Source organism: Martes martes, assembly GCF_963455335.1.
Source record: "Martes martes genome assembly, chromosome: 14".
NCBI classification, from domain to species: Eukaryota; Metazoa; Chordata; class Mammalia; order Carnivora; family Mustelidae; genus Martes; species Martes martes.
The window spans coordinates 85606933-85626168 of NC_137902.1; the positions used below are offsets into that span (position 1 = coordinate 85606933).

At 36.0% G+C, this 19236-nt stretch overlaps 1 protein-coding gene across 5 annotated transcripts in view; it reads right to left on the reverse strand.

Annotated features, from left to right (window-relative positions):
- The window catches only part of ARID4B (AT-rich interaction domain 4B), a 142236-nt gene that overhangs the window by 49777 nt on the left and 73223 nt on the right, over nucleotides 1-19236 (reverse strand). For all 5 annotated transcript variants that reach the window (XR_013967918.1, XM_080822832.1, XM_080822834.1 and 2 more), the window contains exons 7-12: nucleotides 18394-18485; nucleotides 10238-10376; nucleotides 6159-6238; nucleotides 4715-4791; nucleotides 3306-3460; nucleotides 130-202 (exon numbers count right to left, since the gene is read on the reverse strand). Coding sequence is in view for 4 of the 5 variants with exons in the window: in XM_080822832.1 (XP_080678958.1) it covers nucleotides 130-202; nucleotides 3306-3460; nucleotides 4715-4791; nucleotides 6159-6238; nucleotides 10238-10376; nucleotides 18394-18485 (616 nt within the window). In the remaining variant the exon portion in view is untranslated. The remainder of the gene's footprint in view (nucleotides 1-129; nucleotides 203-3305; nucleotides 3461-4714; nucleotides 4792-6158; nucleotides 6239-10237; nucleotides 10377-18393; nucleotides 18486-19236) is intronic.

Here is a 19236-nt window from a genome sequence, read left to right on the forward strand (position 1 = left end):
GAAGCGAGCCATGACCTGACTCATTAGATCATGAGCCAGGTGACATGAAGCTTAATGAACAGAATTCTTAAAGTATTAATTACCTATATAATACATTATAACAATAACCATGAATTTAAAAAAACTTACCTCTATCCTCCATAAATTTGTATAACTGCTGAAGAAAGTTCTCCCTTTCTTCTGGAAATGGTTCTATTTCTTCCTAATTTTAGTCACAGAAGAAGAAAATATTATTTTTCTCAAGGAAGCAGTTTACTAATACAAGATTTCCTACCAACAGCAGAGACTAATATTTAGCAAAATGTTTCAAAGGCTTTTTTTTTTTTTTTTTACCAAGTAAAAATTATTTCTTAACACTAAGCTATTCAAAACCTGGCAAGTCTAGACATTTTATGCTTTCCAAAGGAGTATGTCCTAAAAGGTATCTCAACAGTGACAATTCCAAATGTAAATTCTCATATAAGTGAGACTTAGCAAGATGGCTCATGAGCTTTTTACCGTTATCAGATATCTATTCTTTAAATCAGGGCCACAGGCTCAAGAAGACCTACTCTCACTTATATTAAGTCGGGTCAGGGTTTAACATCAAAACCGACTCCTACTGCTCCTCCAGAACTATACAGGCGTGGGTCCCCTTAGCTGTAACACAAGTATCCTTCACTGTATACAGCCCCACTGTATAGCACTTCAAGCTTATAAAATCAGTAAAGTGGGGAACAAACTTGATCTACAATACCTGAAGATTCAGACTTAGGGAAATCTTCAAGTAATAAAATAGTTCCCCGATTTATCAATTACAAGGGAGGGACTAGCTTCTTGCTGCTGTGGCCAGGGGCTGTGGCAGTAGGGAGCTGGTCCTGAAGCGACCTGCAAGGAGCAGGGTAGCAGGTGAGACGGAGGAACTCATCAATGCAGTGACTATCATCCATTCAACACACCACTTAATGAGCACCAGTAAGTGTAGGCACTATGCCAGGTGCTGAATCAAATAAAAGAAAAATAATAAGCGATGGAGAACATGATCAGGAGTAACTGCAGAGAAAGTGATTCAAAATCCACACCTGGGGTTACAGTTACTCTGACTGAAACAAATGCATCTTTGATGGTAAAACTTAAGAGCATACTTTTCAATGGATAGTCTAAATAAATCTATCATCTTAATTTTTTAAAAATCATGTGTCTAATGCCATTGTTTTGACATTTACCCCTTTATTCTAAAAGCTAGCAAAGCAAAGGAAGGCAAGTTAAAAACCAGAAACAAAATCCATGTCGATAAACTTTTAGGTCTGCTGGTTGAGCAGAGAAGAATAAATAACAATTATTAATTTGTTCATTAAAAAAAACTGCACTTCTCAATTTAAACATGGGCCACAGAAGCTAGGCTTTGGTAAAGTAATCAGATACAAATCTAAGGGAATCTAACTTTCTAGATATTATCTTAAATGCCCCCGATACAATATTTGACTTACATAAACTGCCAAATGTATTCCTGTCACAAGAATCTTTCAGTGAAGTTTGTATTTAACTTAAAATGTTTAAACTGGAAACCATATTTGCTTTTACAAAAACATTTATAAAACACAAATCTAAGCCAACAAAAATTTTAGTAACTAGTATTTATTGACTCTCATTTATTTACATGTTATACATGCTGACAGACACGCTCGAGTAACACGGGTCTTTTACCCTTGAGGAGCGTATAGGGGAGAAAACAGGTGATACGTGTGTGGGTGGGGGGAAGGGGTATAAATAACAAAAACATGCACAAGGAACGGTATCAGGTTAGACTAGCAAATAAGAGTGATTGACTTTCCTCAGGTGAGGGAGGTGATGCTTCACAGAAGGCCTCCCTTTACAGAGGTCACATGTGAGTAGGGTTCTGAAAACTGAACAGGAGTTTGCCAGGCTAAGTGGGGGAGAACAGGGAAGAGCAGTGCAGGCAGAGGTACTGGTATGCGTACAGGCTGAGTAGCAACAAGGTATATAATTTAATACGGCTTCAGCATCAAGTTCAAAGTGGCAAGGTATGGCAAGAGAAGTGATATGAAGGTGGGGCCAGACTGTAAGAGGTTCTGCAAGTGAAGCTTGACTTCTCGGTGAAAAGGACCTTTGGGGAGGTTTTAAGCAAAGGATTGCTTGTTCATTTCGGCATTTTAAAAAAATTTTTTTAAAGACTTTATCTATTTGGCAGAGAGAGAGATCACAAGTAGGCAGAGAGGCAGGCAGAGAGAAGAGGAGGAAGCAGGCTCCCCACTGAGCAGAGAGCCCGATGCGGAGCTCGATCCAAGACTCCGGGTTCATGACCTGAGCCGAAGGCAGAGGCTTAACGCACTGAGCCGCCCAGGTGCCCCATTTTGGCATTTTAAAGAGAATGTAGTGGGGAGACTGAAGTTGAGAAACTCCTACACTACACACTGTCATCATAAAGCACTATGTCATAAAACACAATGTCTAAAACAATCCTATTTCATCAATAGTTGTTTATTACAGTTAGATGGCAGAATAACTTACCTAAAATATTATATATTGACATTAAATTACTGGTTTCCTGAAAACATTCAGTCCAGTTCCCATAATGATCACAGACACAGGCTTCACTATCCACACCATTCACCACTAACTTTTAGGCAGTCATTCAACAGAACATTAATGAGTACAGTGGTGCAGTATCACCAGTAATATCATGGACATCTTTTGTTGGTACTTATCATTGCTAGACCTAAAGTACCATTTACAGTAAAATCTACAACTTCATCTCCTTGACCCATATAAATTCACAAATGCCTTATTAATTAGAACTATCCACCCATTTGCATTAGATATAATTTAAGATTCTCTGAATCGAAGAGATATTAATCCTTTTTGCTGATTAATCTTTTAATAATACTAGATGGACAATATATTTTATACTTCTCAAGGTACTTCAATAAAATATGCAGATGAACACACAGTAGGAGGTGAGAGCTGGCCACGGGACAATGAAAAGCATGTGAAAGCAGCACTCTGCCATATTAGGTGGGTATTTCCCTTATTATCTGATAAACCAAAAGCATGGCAAGATTAACAAACATTTCTGAGGTTACTGAAATAACTTAATATTTTTAATTTCCCAAGACCATATTTCTATTTTAAATAAGCAAGCAAACTACTTGGTTATGATGGATAGCACAAGCACATTTTTATTATGAAATATTTCTAATACTAAAAACATTGAAGTGATTGATGACTTTGTGCCAAATCCCAACTCACAGAGGAAACCCAACTGTTTCTCTGCGTTTCCTAAGACACCAGCTGTCTGTCCTTACCTCTTCTTCGCTGCTATTATCCTCCTTTTCTTTTTCGTCATCTTCCTCCTCCTCCTCTTCCTCTGCCTCACTGCTAGAACTGTCTTCCTTCAGTTCAGTCTTCCAATTAGCAGGAATAGTTCTACTTTTATGAAACTCAAGGGCCTGATCAAAGGCTGCAGAGAGGACCAAAACTGTATGAACTGGAGAAATTAAGACAACTGATTTGTCTAACAACATTAAACAAGATAAAAAAAATGAACCACTATGCTAATACATTTATTAGCATTTATCAAGTGTTGGCTGTGGGCCAGGCACTGTGACTTTAGTAACTCATTTAAAACTCAGCAGTCCTAAGCATCAGGCACCCAATTTAAAGATAGCAAACTACTGTTACTGGAAGGTGACTTAGGTTCAAACAAATACAAAGGAAAAGAGCAGTTTTCTTCTTTTAAACAAAAATTAAAGACGCCTAGTAAAAACAACTTTAAGATAGGTAAACTTTCTGGGGCGCCTGGTTGGCTCAGTGGGTTAAGCCTCTGCCTTCGGCTCGGTCACGATCTCGGAGTCCTGGGATGGAGCCCCGCATCAGGCTTTTTGCTCAGCAGGGAGCCTGCTTCTCCCCCCACCCAAGCCCCCTGCCTGCTGCTCTGCCTACTTGTGATCTCTGTCAAATGAATAAATAAAATCTTTAAAAAAATTTTTTTTAAATATAGGTAAATTTCTAATCATTGGTTCAACAAGTGATTATTAAACAGCATTATATACCAAGCACAAAGCCACTGTAATGAGCATACAATAGCTGAAAATATACTATAGATACGTTATCTTCATTCCTAGTAAAACCTGAATTAAAATTGTATCAATAATGAGCTTAAACCAAAATTAGCAAGACACAATTATTTTTCTTTTACAATACGTGGACAGGAACTCTAAGCCACGAATTCTTGCTGATTTTTAACTAGTCTACATAGCATCTTACCAGATTTGATGAGCCCGGGCAATAAGAAAGTTCTACAATGCCAAAAATCAAGTAAGAAAGGCAATTATGGCATATTCCTCAATAAAATATTATTGTTATACTACAAGAAGTGCCAAATCAAAATTACTTTTGATTCCTGTTTCTATAATCCTCGGGAACTAATATTTTATTTACTAGGCAAAAGCAAGTCTATAGTAATTGGCTAATGATCTAGTTCCTTCCCACTCCTAGACTACTGCCCCGATTAAAAGCTAAAGATGAAAAAGCAGCCCTGTAATAGCAAAAGACACACGGATTTACAAAAGTGTAATTCATACAGAACCAAATAGAACTTCAAAGACAGAACTTCAAAAATATGTACTTTTTAAAGAGCAAAAGAAAGTTTGATCTTCAAAAACACTTTAGCAGTTTTTAAATTAGCCATAAATCATCCCAAGATTATCTTTACCTTGTTTTAATACAGCATCAGGCTTTGGTGCAGTGTCACTAGTAATTTCATGGACATCCTTTCTCGGCACTGAAGTACTACATTATTTGTTTTAATTTTAAAGAAAAAAAAAAGCCACAAAAACACAACAGAGATTAAGAGGCCAATCATGCACCACAGAAAAGATACTGAAAATATGGAAACATTAATATTTACAACAAAAGTGACTGCACAATGTTGCAATTCCCAAATAAAATGCTGGACAGGATGTTAAAATATGTAATCATCTACAGAATGACCCCTCCTTGAGAGATGTTTTACAAGGTATTCTCAAATATCAGAGTCCCTGCCTAATGCAGTAATGAAAATATTGATCCTGCTATCCAAAATAATAATAAATGAAAATACCTGGATAGCAGGATCAATCCAATAAAAAAGAAGTCAAATAATAAGAATTTGCCATTGTCTTGGGATGTTCACAAGAGATTACTAAATTTAAGACTGGAAGAAAATGTACATATTTATAATGTAAATGTTCTTTTGATAATTGTTTTTAAATTGGAATCTAGGCTCAAAAGCAAACTTCTAATATATAATTAAAGATCCTTCATGGAACTTCCCAGCCATAGGGAGGATGTCAGATCCAAGCAACTGGGAGAGTTTCTATCATATATATCACATCTACCTCCTATTTTACAATAATAAATCATTGTTCTCCATCATTCAGCTCTTCTGCATTTGGCTTATATCAATCTACAAACCCCTGAGAACTACTCCAAATACATTTTTCAACCTGCCTATTTTTTTAACTTTTTGTTTTAAAAATTTCAAAAACATACAAAAGGAGACAGAACAGTGCAATGAACCACCACCACATATCCATTATCCAACTACAATAATCATGAACTCATAGTTACTAGTTTCATTTACATCCTTACCTACTTCCTCCCACCCCATGTGATTATTTTACAGCAAATCCCAGATATTATTTAATTTGATTTATAACATACTTTATTATGAAGCTTTAAAAGAAAATTCTTTTTAAAAATCATAATACCATTACTACACATTTAAAAATTAACAATAATTTCTTAATATAATCAAACCAGTATGCAATTTCAGTTTTCAAATTTCTGATTACCTCAGTTTTGTTAAAGTGGATTTCATAGATAGCAACAAGCATTAGATACAGTAGATACATTTAAATTTGCCTCAATACATCACCAGCTACTATATAGGCAAATATTGACAAACAAGGTAAACTCTGGGATTTTAAAAAAAAAAAATGATCAAGGAAAGCAGACTTGTAAGACCACTTAAATGATAATGTGAAAAATGATCATACTTTGAAACATTCTGTATGATGAAAAGTAAAAGCATAAGCATTAGAAATAACTAATTTATCATTTACCATCCTAACTTGGAAAAACAGCATATTTTTCACCCCTAATGAAATCATACTTACAATTTGCCATCTTTGAAAGATCGAACAAGAATATTGTCTTTTTTCACAGCAATTTCATCACTACAATCTGGACAGACCACCTTTAAAAAAAAGTGTGAAACTATTAGAACTAAGAGCACATTTAGAGATATTTACGTATCAACTATGTAAATCCTTTCAAAAAACAGTTTCAGCTTAAAGTTTAAAAGCTAATTTCAGCTTGTAGGGTAACCGGCTACACGCATGTGGGAATACGCACAAGTAATTTTAAATTTACACCCTCTATCCCTCCAGCTGCTATTTAAAGTGAGGTTAAAGCTGGTCTTCCCAAAGGCTGCTACAAGATGCCTATGAATTTTCAGCATTCGAACTCCAAGACAGCCCACTGGGCATACCAAGAACAAGTTAACAGAAGAGTTATATTTCTAAACGAAAAACGAGCTAAGAAAGTATGACAGGTTTGTCTTAGGGATGGTCTCATTGGCTTTGAGACAACACAACGGTACATAAAGGCACATACTCTCACCACAGGTCAGAAAGCAGCTAGAAATAGGTTTGTTCTATCCGGTCTTTAAGGAATTGGTTAACATTTTCCGTAACTGCAACTGCATTGTACTAGGCATTCTTTAAATGTTGATGGACTTCTGAATGAACTCCTTGATCAAAGTCTTTTATACATTATTAGCATCAAGGGAAACTTCCCCGTCATTTCAAATAAAGTCCTGAAGTAAATACTTAGCATTTGCTCATATACTCATCTTGTCACTCTATAGGTACTGACTGCCACCTCGAGCTACTCTACTAGATGCCAGAGAACAAGAGACCAAGACAGTCACTGCTCGTCCCCACGTGGAGCTTGCACCCTACATTCGGGAAGACAAGCACTAAACAAGTAAGTGCACGTGTATTTAACTGCTACTGCATGAAGTCCTTATCTAAGTAGGCAGGGACCACTTTCTTGAAGACACAACATTGAAGCTCAGCTTTCAAGACTGAGTGGGAACTGGCCTGACAAAGGAAGTACGTGGATTCACATGTGTATAGTATAAGGGATTTACTGCAAGCACTGGAAACAAATAATGGGAAGGTGCAGAGACAGCAAGTACCGGAACCCATCCCAGAGAGCAAAAGGAGGTCAGTGTGGCTAACTTTCTGCTTGGACTGATGAGGGGAGATAAGAAGGGTTCAGATTTTTCCAGCATTTCAGGCCATGTTAACTCTTAGGATAAAATCTAAAATCTCTAAGGAAAGACTCTGAAGCAGGAAAATGTTATAACAGATTTGCCTTTTAAAAATTACTTTGAAGGGGCGCCTGGATGGCTCAGTCAGTTAAGTGTCTGCCTTCGGCTCAGGAGTCCCAGGATCGAGTCCCGCATTGGACTCCCTGCTCAGCGGAGAGCCTGCTTCTACCTCTGACCTCTCCCCTCTCATGCTCTCTCTCTCTCATATCCTCTTTCTCAAATAAATAAATAAAAATAAAATCTTTAAAAAGAATAAAATAAAAATACTTTGAAAAAATGAAATAAAAATTACTTTGCGGGTGCCTGGCGGGCTCAGTCAGAAGAGCATACGACCCTTTATCTTGGGGTCTTGAACTCAAGCCCCACATGGGGGGGTAGAGATTACTTAAATAAATAGAACTTAAAAAAAGAATAAAATAAAATAGAATAGAATAAATAAAATGGAATAAAAAATTACTTTGGCTGTTGTAAAGAAAATGGGCTAGAGAAGGGCACGAGTTGAACGAGGTGAAGCCACCACAACCACCCTGGTGAGAGAGGCGGTGACTCAGACAGAGAGTGGTGGCAACTGCATATTAAAGGAAAGAGAGTATTAGAGGCAATTAGGGAAGTGAAGGGCTGAGTGAGCCTAGGACGCTCAGGTTTCTGTCCTGTGCAAATGATGTCATTCACTGTGAGAGGAAACACTGGAGGAGGGCCAAGTTTGGGAAGGAGGGAGGAGAGAATACATTTAGTTTGAAACATACTATGTTTTGAGATGGCTGAAGGACATCCAAATGGAGAAACTGAATAGATACCCAAGTCCAGAGGTCAGAATGGAAGTCTGAACTGTAAGATATAAACTTGGGACTCAAAGTATCGGGGCTTAAACTTGGGTCTAAAACTGTGAACAAAATCTACCTTTTTCTTTTTTTCTCATGGGTTTTGCAGTCCTCCACTCTACCAACTGAGCTATTGAAGGACTCACTTTCTTAGGTGTTTCAAAAACTACACATATGGTAGCTTTGGCCAGCGCTGGTGGTAGTGTGTAAATGGGTTCGCTTCTCATTCCGCCTCAGGAACAATAATCCATACTTCATCCTGTTCACCCATGTGTGTGACTGTCTTGGTCCCTAAGGCATTCTTATCTGATAACTCTGCAACCGATACTATAAAAGGGGATGAGATCACCCTAAAGAGAATACAGAGTAATATATTCTGAACCTTGCACAACAACATTTAAAGGTTGGTTAGAGGAGAAAACAGTGAAGGAAAATGAAAAGGAAGACTGTGTAAGTCATGGAAGCTAAGACTTCCTCCTGTTAAACAGGGTAAATACCCCTTATTTTTCCAGTCTCAGTTAGAATTCAATGAGACTATTTATATGAACCAGCTTCACACAGTACCTGGCCATGGCAGATGCTCAACACATGGGGGCTACATCCTAACACAATGATGTTACTAAACACTTGCAAAATTTACTCAATTTATAAAAACTAATTTTAAAAATTGAAACCCAAATACTATTTATGTGACTATGTCAAGACTGTTTGATTCACAACACAATTTTACACTCTAGATGACAAAAATTATTCATCCACTATCCAATTTCGGGGGGAGGATTACATATATGAATAATTCTAAGATTCTTTAAATAATACTGTGATGGTTCCTACACTAATTACTGACAATTCAACAATAGAAATCCTTAAATATTTTTCTCATCATCAAGGAAATTATTTAGAAACTATGGGTGAGAGAATCTTAATACTGAATATATTAACAGCGAAAAATTAGTATTCCTATTATTTTAGAAAAAGACACACAAAACTGTTTTTTAAAACATGTTTCAAAAGAAATTCTTACAAAGAATCTTAGTGCTTTGGGAAAAAAGAAATGATCATACACCCTGATACTTAAGTTTTCAGCTCACCATTAACCAAGTTACTTAATACTCAGTCTTTCTAATACTTTCTAATACTCAGTCTCCTGATCTCTAAGTGAGGATAAATAATATTACCTGCCTCGTAGTCCTTGTAAAGGTCTTAACACAATCCCTGCAGATAGCAGGCATCCAATAACTATTAGGATGGGTAGATGGATATATGCAGAGGTACGAAGGTATCATAAAGTATTTACATTTATTAAAACAAATAATTGCCCTCTTTAGTTTTAATCTTAAGATATAACAGAAGTTTTAATTATAAGAGCTAACATTTATAGGGCAATTACTTTGTGCAAAACAGTGAGCTGATAAGCATTCAGGATAAAGAATACAAATCACGTTCACTGAAAAGAATGATAAACAGACATCATTTGCAAATAACAGCAGAAAAAGATTCTCTTCTTCTACAGTCTTTTGTATGATGAATTTAGGAGTTTTAAAAGTTTGCATTATGAATCTTCTACCCAAAATAGAGCAGTATAATGAACTCCCACATACCTACCCTCTAAAATTACTGTAATTTTGCCTTTCTTGGATGATTTTAAGAGTTCTTGGTACTCAAAGACAATTTTGAAAGTAATCTTTGTGTAAACTAAATGATGCTAGTACCATTTCCCTACTCTGTACCTATGAAAAACACTAGTAAGATTATCAGTTGTTGGGACGCCTGGGTGGCTCAGTTGGTTAAGCAGCTGCCTTCGGCTCAGGTCATGATCCCAGCGTCCTGGAATCGAGTCCCACATCGGGCTCCTTGCTCGGCGGGGAGCCTGCTTCTCCCTCTGCCTCTGCCTACCACTCTGTCTGCCTGTGCTTGCTCGCTCTCTCTAACAAATAAATTTAAAAAAAAAAAAAAAAAAAAAAAAAAAGATTATCAGTTGTTTTTTCATGAACCTAAATAGCTGAAAATTAAACTCTTTTATACAGAAGTTACTCACCAATGCAGGAAACCATAGTGCTTTCTTTTTATCCAAACTAACGTAATCTACACATACAACTTTTCCTAGTAGTTCATCAATCTGTTTCCTATCATCCTCATCTTCATCACTGGAGGATGAAGAAGACTCTTCCTCTGGTCTAGGGAAAGAAAAAAATAAGATATTTCCATTTATCTTCACAAAGAATGAGCGTGCCAAGTTGGTAAGTAAAGGTATTCTACAAATCTTATCCCATTTTCTAAAACCTACAGAACAGCAAATTTAAATTTTTCAAGTTTTCTAAATTTCTAAAGAATAACAAAAAGGATCATCATTAGAAGAAAGCATATCATTTTCCTAAACATCCTTCAGGTTTATTTAGTGCTATTTTAAAAGGTTAAGGGGGAAGAACAGAACAGAGTAACACTGGTCCCCAAACCCTCAAAAAACTGAAGGTCCAAGACAAAACATCCCAGTACTACACTAAAATGTATTAGGTCCAACTCTCAGATTAAAGAAGTTCTGAAGATAGTAATTTTATACTCCCAATACAAAGCTAATTTTAAAAAGGGGAAGAAAGATCTTTATTTATTGGGGACTTGGGGTGGGGAGAGAAGACAATCTGATAAGAGATCACCAATGCTATCCTTAATATCAAATATACACAAACTAGGCACTGATAAAATGTACAATACTGTTACTTTGTATTAGGTTAGAAATTCCTTTCAGTTTCCACTGTGTATTAGACTAATAAATTAGAAGTTCACTGTCAGCAGAAAAATAAACTATTGAAAACCATCCACTTGTTGTTAGACAAAAGTATACCAAAAAGTAAAACTTTTTAAAAAGGAAAAAAAAAAAACATAAAACCACTCTGAATCTGGTTCCAAGAAAGCCCACAACCAGTGTTAAAGAAAAGAAAGATTCTAACTGAGTGCTCAAAACGCCCATAGTAAGTGAAGACACAAGAAATCAAGAGACTGCACTATGGGTTCTTTTTTACAAAATAAAATAGAAGAATGGTTAGTATTAGTTACCTACAGGGATGAAAACATTTTTGAGATAGTTGGTAATGACCAAGTTCACTGAGAAAAAGTGTAAACTGATGGATTATTTTTAAAAACCTTAAACATGATTTAACTATTTGGTTGACTGCGACAATCTAATATACTCCAAAAATTTGTCTTGATGCCTTTCCAAGGAGATGGCAACATGTCACTCCTTTAAATATTTCAGCATAATTATAAAGAAAGCAAGAACTACTATAATAATATTAAACATTTTGGAGTGATATGGGAAATATCACTCTTTGATTTCAGCGATCAAGTGACTTAAAAACTGTCCCTGTTAAAAACAAAGCAAATTTTCAAGTTTGCTGCTGAGAACTAGAGAACTAGGATTATTTCAAATGGCACTTAAAGCAGTGTAAGTAGGGACATAGGAAGTAAGTAGAAGGTAGGAAAAACCAATACACCTTCATATTAGCAAAGCATAAAACCTTAAAAATAGGCATACAGCTTGGGATAATAAGGACAGACCTCCCAAGTCTGAGTTCTAATTGATCAGAAGTGTTTTTCAAGGGCAATGACTTTTATCTCTTCACTTTCTAATGACTGTAGAAGACAACCAAACTTAAAACCATAATTACTGCTTTTTCAAAGCAGTCATAAAAAACTTATTCAGCTAGGATTTAAGGGACACTCTTTATGTCATTATCATTAGCAAGACAGAAAGTCCGAGTATCATGCATAACATATATTAAATCTGTAAAACATAGAGAGAAAACTGGGCTTTATTTGCCTCACAAAGTCATCTGCATCTTTCTGAAAATTCTCATTTCTTTCTTAAGACTTAACAAGTGTGAAGACTTCAGACATCAGAAAGTGACATATAAAAAGAAAAGTGACTGCCTACATAGAACACCTATCCACCCTTCATATCAAATGTTCAAGTTCCACTCTAAAACCAGTGCCCATTTATGGACTAGATTTCCTGCCCCCCCCACCCCAAGATTTTGTTCCAAGAGTTCTCATTTCTCTCTCCTGTATCAATTTTTTTTTCTGCCTCTACTACACTGAGTCCCCTCAGCATACTGTTATTTACATGCTATTATTTCTCTCACTTAAAAAAAATAAATTCCCTGGGGCACCTGGGTGGCTCAGTGGGTTAAGCCTCTGCCTTCGGCTCAGGTCATGATCCCAAGGTCCTGGGATGGAGCCCTGAGTTGGGCTCTCTGCTCGGCAGGGAGCCTGCTTCCTCCTCTCTCTCTCTGCCTGCCTCTCTGCCTACTTGTGATCTCTCTCTGTCAAATAAATAAATAAAATCTTTAAAAAAAAAAAAAAATCCCCTGACCTCACCTTCCCCACCAGCTACTGCCACCTCATTTCTCTACTCCCCTTTGCAGTCAAACAGCTTGGAACGCTCGACTCCTCAACATCTGGAAACCCTTGGACTCCTCTAAGTATCTTTTCAACTGTCATTTCAATTAGGTGACCCTGACCCTCTCATTCAAATGTGCCCCAATCTCTCCTCACTTTTATTCTTTACCCACAGCATTTACAAATCCATCATACTAATATAATCTACTTAGTTCTTTCTTATGTATTCTCTTTATTGCCTATCTCCCATATATGCGAGAATATAAGCTCTAAGGGCAGAGATTTTATCAATGCCTGTTTTATTCACTGATATATCCCAAGTACCTGAACAGTGCTTGGCACAAGCATACATATTTAATAAATATTTGTTGAGTAAATAAATGAACTAAATAGATTTCTTTCTTTCTACTATGTTATTTCTAATTTTATTTTTCCTAAAATCATAAAATGTATACAAGCAGTATAATGTACACAACCAGTATAAACCACACCATTATCTACAACTAAGGCTCTCTTAACTTTTCCTCTTGGAGGTGTTTAGCCAGGAAATAACTTACCCAAGACACTCAATAAACTAGTGAACTGAAATAAATGAGCACCAAAAATATTTTATTTAAGGCTAGCTCAGTGAGTTAAGCATCTTCCTTCAGCTAGGTCATGATGCTGGGGTCCTGGGATGAAGCCCCACTTTGGGCCCCCTGCTCAGCAGGGGAATTTACTTCTCCTTTCCTCTCTGCCGCTCTCCCTGCTCATGAGCTCACGTGTGCTCTTTCAAATAAATAAAAATAAAATGTAAAAATAATAAAAAATAATTTAAAAAAATATTTTAAGGGAGCAAACACAGAGCAAGCAGAGAACCTGCTTGGTGTTATAGCCCTCTGACATCGTTGCTTCTTTGGTAGTAAGATCATATCTGTTTAGAGAGCCAGAACAAAATAATGCATTGTCTTTGTGACATGGTATCTGATACCCACTGGAAACAAAGCTAACTACACGGAAATGTTTACCACGCTAATTATTTAAAACTGACTGCACATCACTATTAATTGTAAATTAATTGTGAGTTAAGTAAGAAGAACTTTAGACAAGATGTGTGCCAAAGAACAGCAAATGACAAGATGCAACCAGAAAAACTGACTTCAATGATCCTTATGATTTCAGGCAAGTAACTCGGTGTCAAATTTTGTACACTAAATTAAAAACCTGTATTAGTCAGTATCAGGAAGTCTAACAATGTACAGCTCTTTAGAGATTAAAACATAGAACATATGGTCATGTATATACTTACCAATAAAAGGGTTTTATTTTTTCCCCAATTTTTAATCAAGAAGGAAACTAGAATCAAATTCTCTTATCAAAATAAAACAGCAAATAAAAAAAAAAAACTTCTAGAATTAGATAGTGGTACTGGTTATGCAATCTGTGAATATACTAAAAACACCACACACTAGACACTTTACAAGGGTGAATTTTGGCATGTTAATTATATCTCAGTGAAAAACATTTTTTAAAGATCTGCAGACCTATAAATACCAGGTACACATCACTACTTTACTGGGTAAACTTTAGTACTGTCAATGGGTAAAATCCCTGTCCATACACAATCCCTATCAAGAACCATTTTAAGCTTTCTTATGCTTTATTCTTTTTCTGAAGGAGAAAAAAAAAATAACAGCAAGCAGACTGACTTCTACTGTAGCAGCTGCATATGCACTTTTGCCAGGTTATTGGAAAACACTTTTGAGGGGTGAGGGTACACAAATGTTTCTATGATTTCAGTTATTCTATTATTTAGGCAGAAATAAAACATCGATATTCAATGGCTAAATTGTAACAGCAAAATCCAATCAATTTACGTGCTGATTAAATGATCAATAACTTGCCTTAAAAAATTAAAATAGAAAATGATAATCTTAAGAAAATAGCTGAATTTATTTGAATTAAGTAGTTAAAGGTAGAATATAAATAAAACTCAACTGAAGGAAGGTATCAAAAATAATCAATTTTGGAATAGCTGGAGGCACATTAACTGCCATGTGGATTAAAAGTTGTTAAAAGAGGGGCGCCTGGGTGGCTCAGTGGGTTGGAGCCTCTGCTTTCGGCTCAGGTTGTGGTCTCAGGGTCCTGGGATCGAGCCCCGCAGCAGGCTCTCTGCTCAGCGGGGAGCCTGCTTCCTCCTCTCTCCCTGCCTGCCTCTCTGTCTGCTTGTGATCTCTCTCTGTCAAATAAATAAATAAAATCTTAATAAAAAAAATAAAATAAAAGTTGTTAAAAGAAAATAAAAATAGTGATATACTCGTAAGCAATGGAGTCTGGGGAAACCTGGGAAGAAATAACCTTATTTATCTTTGTACAAAATTAAATTTTAAATGACAATCAGAGAATCAAATGAAGACTTTTTAGTTGAGTAATGGAAGAGGAAATGAAGGTCAGATAAATGACCATAAGGTCCAGGTCCAAGACTTTGTTGTAGAAAATCACTCAGAAAGGGGAGAAAGAACTCTGAGGGACTGTAAAAAAGGAGAAGGGAATTCCCAATTGTGGTACTTGCCTGTGGTGCCTACATACCATGGCGTTAAGTGCTAAGCGAAAACACTGTAACATCTCTTGGCAATGAGAATGACCACCATCGTGAGGGGGAAGGAATAGAGCAAGCAAAACAAGATTACAGATGAGAAGGGCTTCAGAATTAACTGTAATAGTTAATTCTCAACCCCTCGTTGGCCTTCTAACTCTGCACATATGCAATACAACCCCAACAGCAAATCTTTCATTATACACAGAGATTCTCAACAGGAAAATCATTCAGAACGCCTGCTGGACTCTTCAGAAAGCAAAGATCAACCTGCTCAGTGGCAACTGCAAGCTTTAGTCTCATTTCCAAGAAAGGGAGACCTCAGCTAATAGATTTTTTAATACATTATAACTGGGTCATTTTTAAAGATCATTCTACGTGACACCCTATAAATTATCTTGCTTCAAATTTATGTTTACATGTGTAGATGACAGTTGAAGAAAGATAAAACATGTCTAAATATTAGATGCAATTATTTTTCAAAATTTAAAAAGAATTTTTTATGGACACAAAAATTGTTTTTCTTACAATATATATATAAAATATGGAAATGTTGTTTCAAAAAATTCAATAATATAGCCAAAACCAGTTCCACTTATCAGACATAAACACTGTAAGCAGAATTTTTATATACTCACACATGTAAATATTTTTATGAATGAAGTCAAGTCACATACTGGTATCTGATGAAAATTTTTACATTCAATACATGACGTTTGATATCTAGTATTTACACAGTGTTTCCTATATAAACACTTTAAGGGTATGAATTCATTTAATCTTTGCAACAATTCTGAGAGATAGGTAATACTATTATCTCAATTTTACAGATGAGAAAATTGAGGCATGAACACTAAGTAATCTGCCCAAAGCTACAGAGCAAGGAAATGGCAGAGAGTTATTCACACCTAGGCCACCTGGCTCCAGAGTTCACACTCTTAACAATCAAGCCACATTGCCACTCTCAAAACCTAGAGAAGTAGAAATCTTCACTAATGAAATAATTTTCCATCAAATATACCCCACCTCATTATTCTGATATCAATGATCACAATTAGAAGTTGACTACCAAAACTACGGAAGACTCTAATGAGCAATGGTAGGTAAAATTTTAATACACAATTGAAGTCATTAATTTTCAAAGAGACATTGAAAGGTTTATCTTGTAAGTGCTTCAGTGAATATTCTACAGCAATAAAACATCCCTCTGGAAAAACTGATAACATTATTAGATCACAGTAACATCAAATAATGACAACAGGATGCTTTCATATGAGTAATGCTAACATACATTTTTCATTTATTTCTCCTTCTGGATGGAACAAGTCGTATGGAGAAGAGCAAATAATAGTTATACCCTGAATACCCTAAGATAATCAAGTCATCAGCAAGCTAAATCCCAAGTGAGAGAAATTATTCACTTAGTAATTAATTGAAAAACATCTTCTAAAAATTTCAGAGAGTTAAGAAAAAAAAATGCGTAGTCTGAATCACAAGTATAGTAGGAAAATACAAATATGAAATATTTTTTCAGTGTAAGGATTAGTCTTTTAATTTCCTCCCTCCAATGAGTCATTATTTATTTACTGTTAGAACAATTTTAGAAAGTAACTGAAGTACTACTCTATCTAAATAAGAGTCAATCAGTTGAATGGGAAAAGGCCCATGGAGCATGGGTGAGTTCAAGTCCTTGTCCGTTCCTTAGTGTGTTCCTTGGATTACTTACTGTCTCTGAGCCCAATGTCCCCAATTATTAATATGGGTAAAAATAACACCTATCTCCATCACTTTCCTCTAAGGCTGAAAGTACCCAATATGAGAGAGAGCCCTTGCCCGATCGATTTCTATCTCCAAAGCTGAGCCATACTTATATTTAATATGTGATTCTTAGTACTGAATGAAAGCATTCACTTATGCTAAAGATTTCAGTAATTCGACTCAATATTTATTTTTAACTGCCACTCTGACAATTTTTGGGCTCAGACACGTTAAAATTTTTGAATTTTACCCAAGTGAAATGTTCAAAATTGTTTCTAAAATAACCTCCAATGGAATACATTAAAAACTCATCCTTCCCAATTTTCTTCACCTGCTCCCATGGAGGCACCTATGTTTTTAACTATTCCAGCTGTTTCTTTGATAGTTAGTACCTTATCTCTCAATAATACTCTTACACTGATTTATACATTGTAGGCATTATTCTGTCGACTTCCTACTGTTACTAGGACTTAATTTTGTATTTAAGCCACCTCCTCTCCCTCCATCCTCCTAAGTTTTCCTTTCTGATACAATTTTCAGGGGAAGCTACTTAATGCCTTTGCTATTTTTTCTCTATTTGTTGCCATCATACTTTATTTTCCCCCAATGTTCCATTATATTAAGTAACCGAGTCCACCTTTTTAATAGAGACTTCCATTCCAACATTCTGCATTCTAGTGACTACCAGCATCTAGTATTACTATGGAGAAGTCTGATCCCATTGTGCCTCCCAGTCCTTCGCAATAAATGACTTTTCTTTCTCAAACTGTTGGAAAATTGTTTATCTCTGATGACCCTTCGATCCTGTGATCCTTTTTAATTTAGAGCCTTTTGGAGCCTATGCATGGCCCATTAAAAGTAATTTGTTAAACAGATAGAATATATGTCACAACTGTAAGACATAAAAATAAGTAAGATGGTTTCTGTCAAGGAGATTAAGATTATTAGGAAGAGAAAACAAATACTACAAAGACAATAACAAGTGAAATACTGTTTTTGACATTAGATAAATGCAAAGAATTTAGAGAGTTCAGAGGAAAGAAAACAGGTCTGTTTTTAAGGAAAGAGTAGGGAGACACAAAACAGTTCACATAAAGGTGGGAGCATTTCTGTTGGGAGACTGAATGAGTGAGATAATGACATGGAAGGTGGCATTTGAGAAAGAAAAAAAAAAGCACGAATAAAAGCAAAGTATCAGGAAAACAAAGGATGTATCTAGCGAATGTTGACTGGTTCCACTCTGACTACAGCACCAAGACGCATGCAGGGAGAAACGGCAGACAGATACGCAGCTGTTAAGGCTGGGTGAGCATGGAGAATCTCAAGCACCGCGCTAAGGAGTCTGAAATTGCTACGAGATCCAGTTAGCATTTTGCAAAGTACAATTTCAAATTAGTAACTCTTAAAACAATACTAGAAGGAGAAATGAATTCAGGTTCAACTAACAGTTATGAAAATGGACTTACATATGATTAGATCTTCTTCCTCTATTTGTTTTCTTCCCTATGACAGGAGTGCCAAAATGTTCAGGGTTGGTGAGTGGGAGCTGGTCTAATGTCTGTGGGTAAGAACATAAACCCATCAAAGTTATGACGTAGCAAGTTCTCTTTCCTTTTTAAACCAAATCAGTTTAAGAATATGCTTAGATTTGAAGATTAAAAACTGCCCCCAAGGAAGACTAAAATACAACTTTCCTAAAGATAGACAACTGTCATTTCAAAGATATTAGAATAAAGATGAATGAACCCATTACGGGGCGGGGGGGTGGGTGGTGAGAGGGGGGAGTGAAAAAAATTAAGTTGTTCTTTCTTCATGGTTTCATTATCTTTTTGAAGGCTGACAGACTTCTAAGAATGATTAAAATACAAAATAAAACACAGCTCAGTAGAAAATAGACCGGAGAGAGAAGAAATCTATACGTAAGGACCTAGCATCTGAAATGGGGCCAATTGCAAATCAAATTTCTCTTTGCTCAAAGAGAATCATAATCCGTAATATAGAATTCTTAATAGGTAACAAAATTATCCCCCAAAAAAGCATCAACTGTTTGAAAAAAGGCTTATATAGGATATATTATTACTTTGCAAACGTTTTCTGCAATACACCTTTTTTAAAGAATATGTAAATATTGACTTTTCTACATTTAATTTTCCCTTCCTTTTTAGTCTGCAGCATCCAATACGGTGATTGGTATGAAGATAATGATCAGCAAGTAAACTTCCTATTGTCAACTGACAGTTCATGTCAAACCGTTTGTCCCTCACCCCATCCTAAAATGATGATTTCCAGGTGAGGAATTGGTTGTTGGT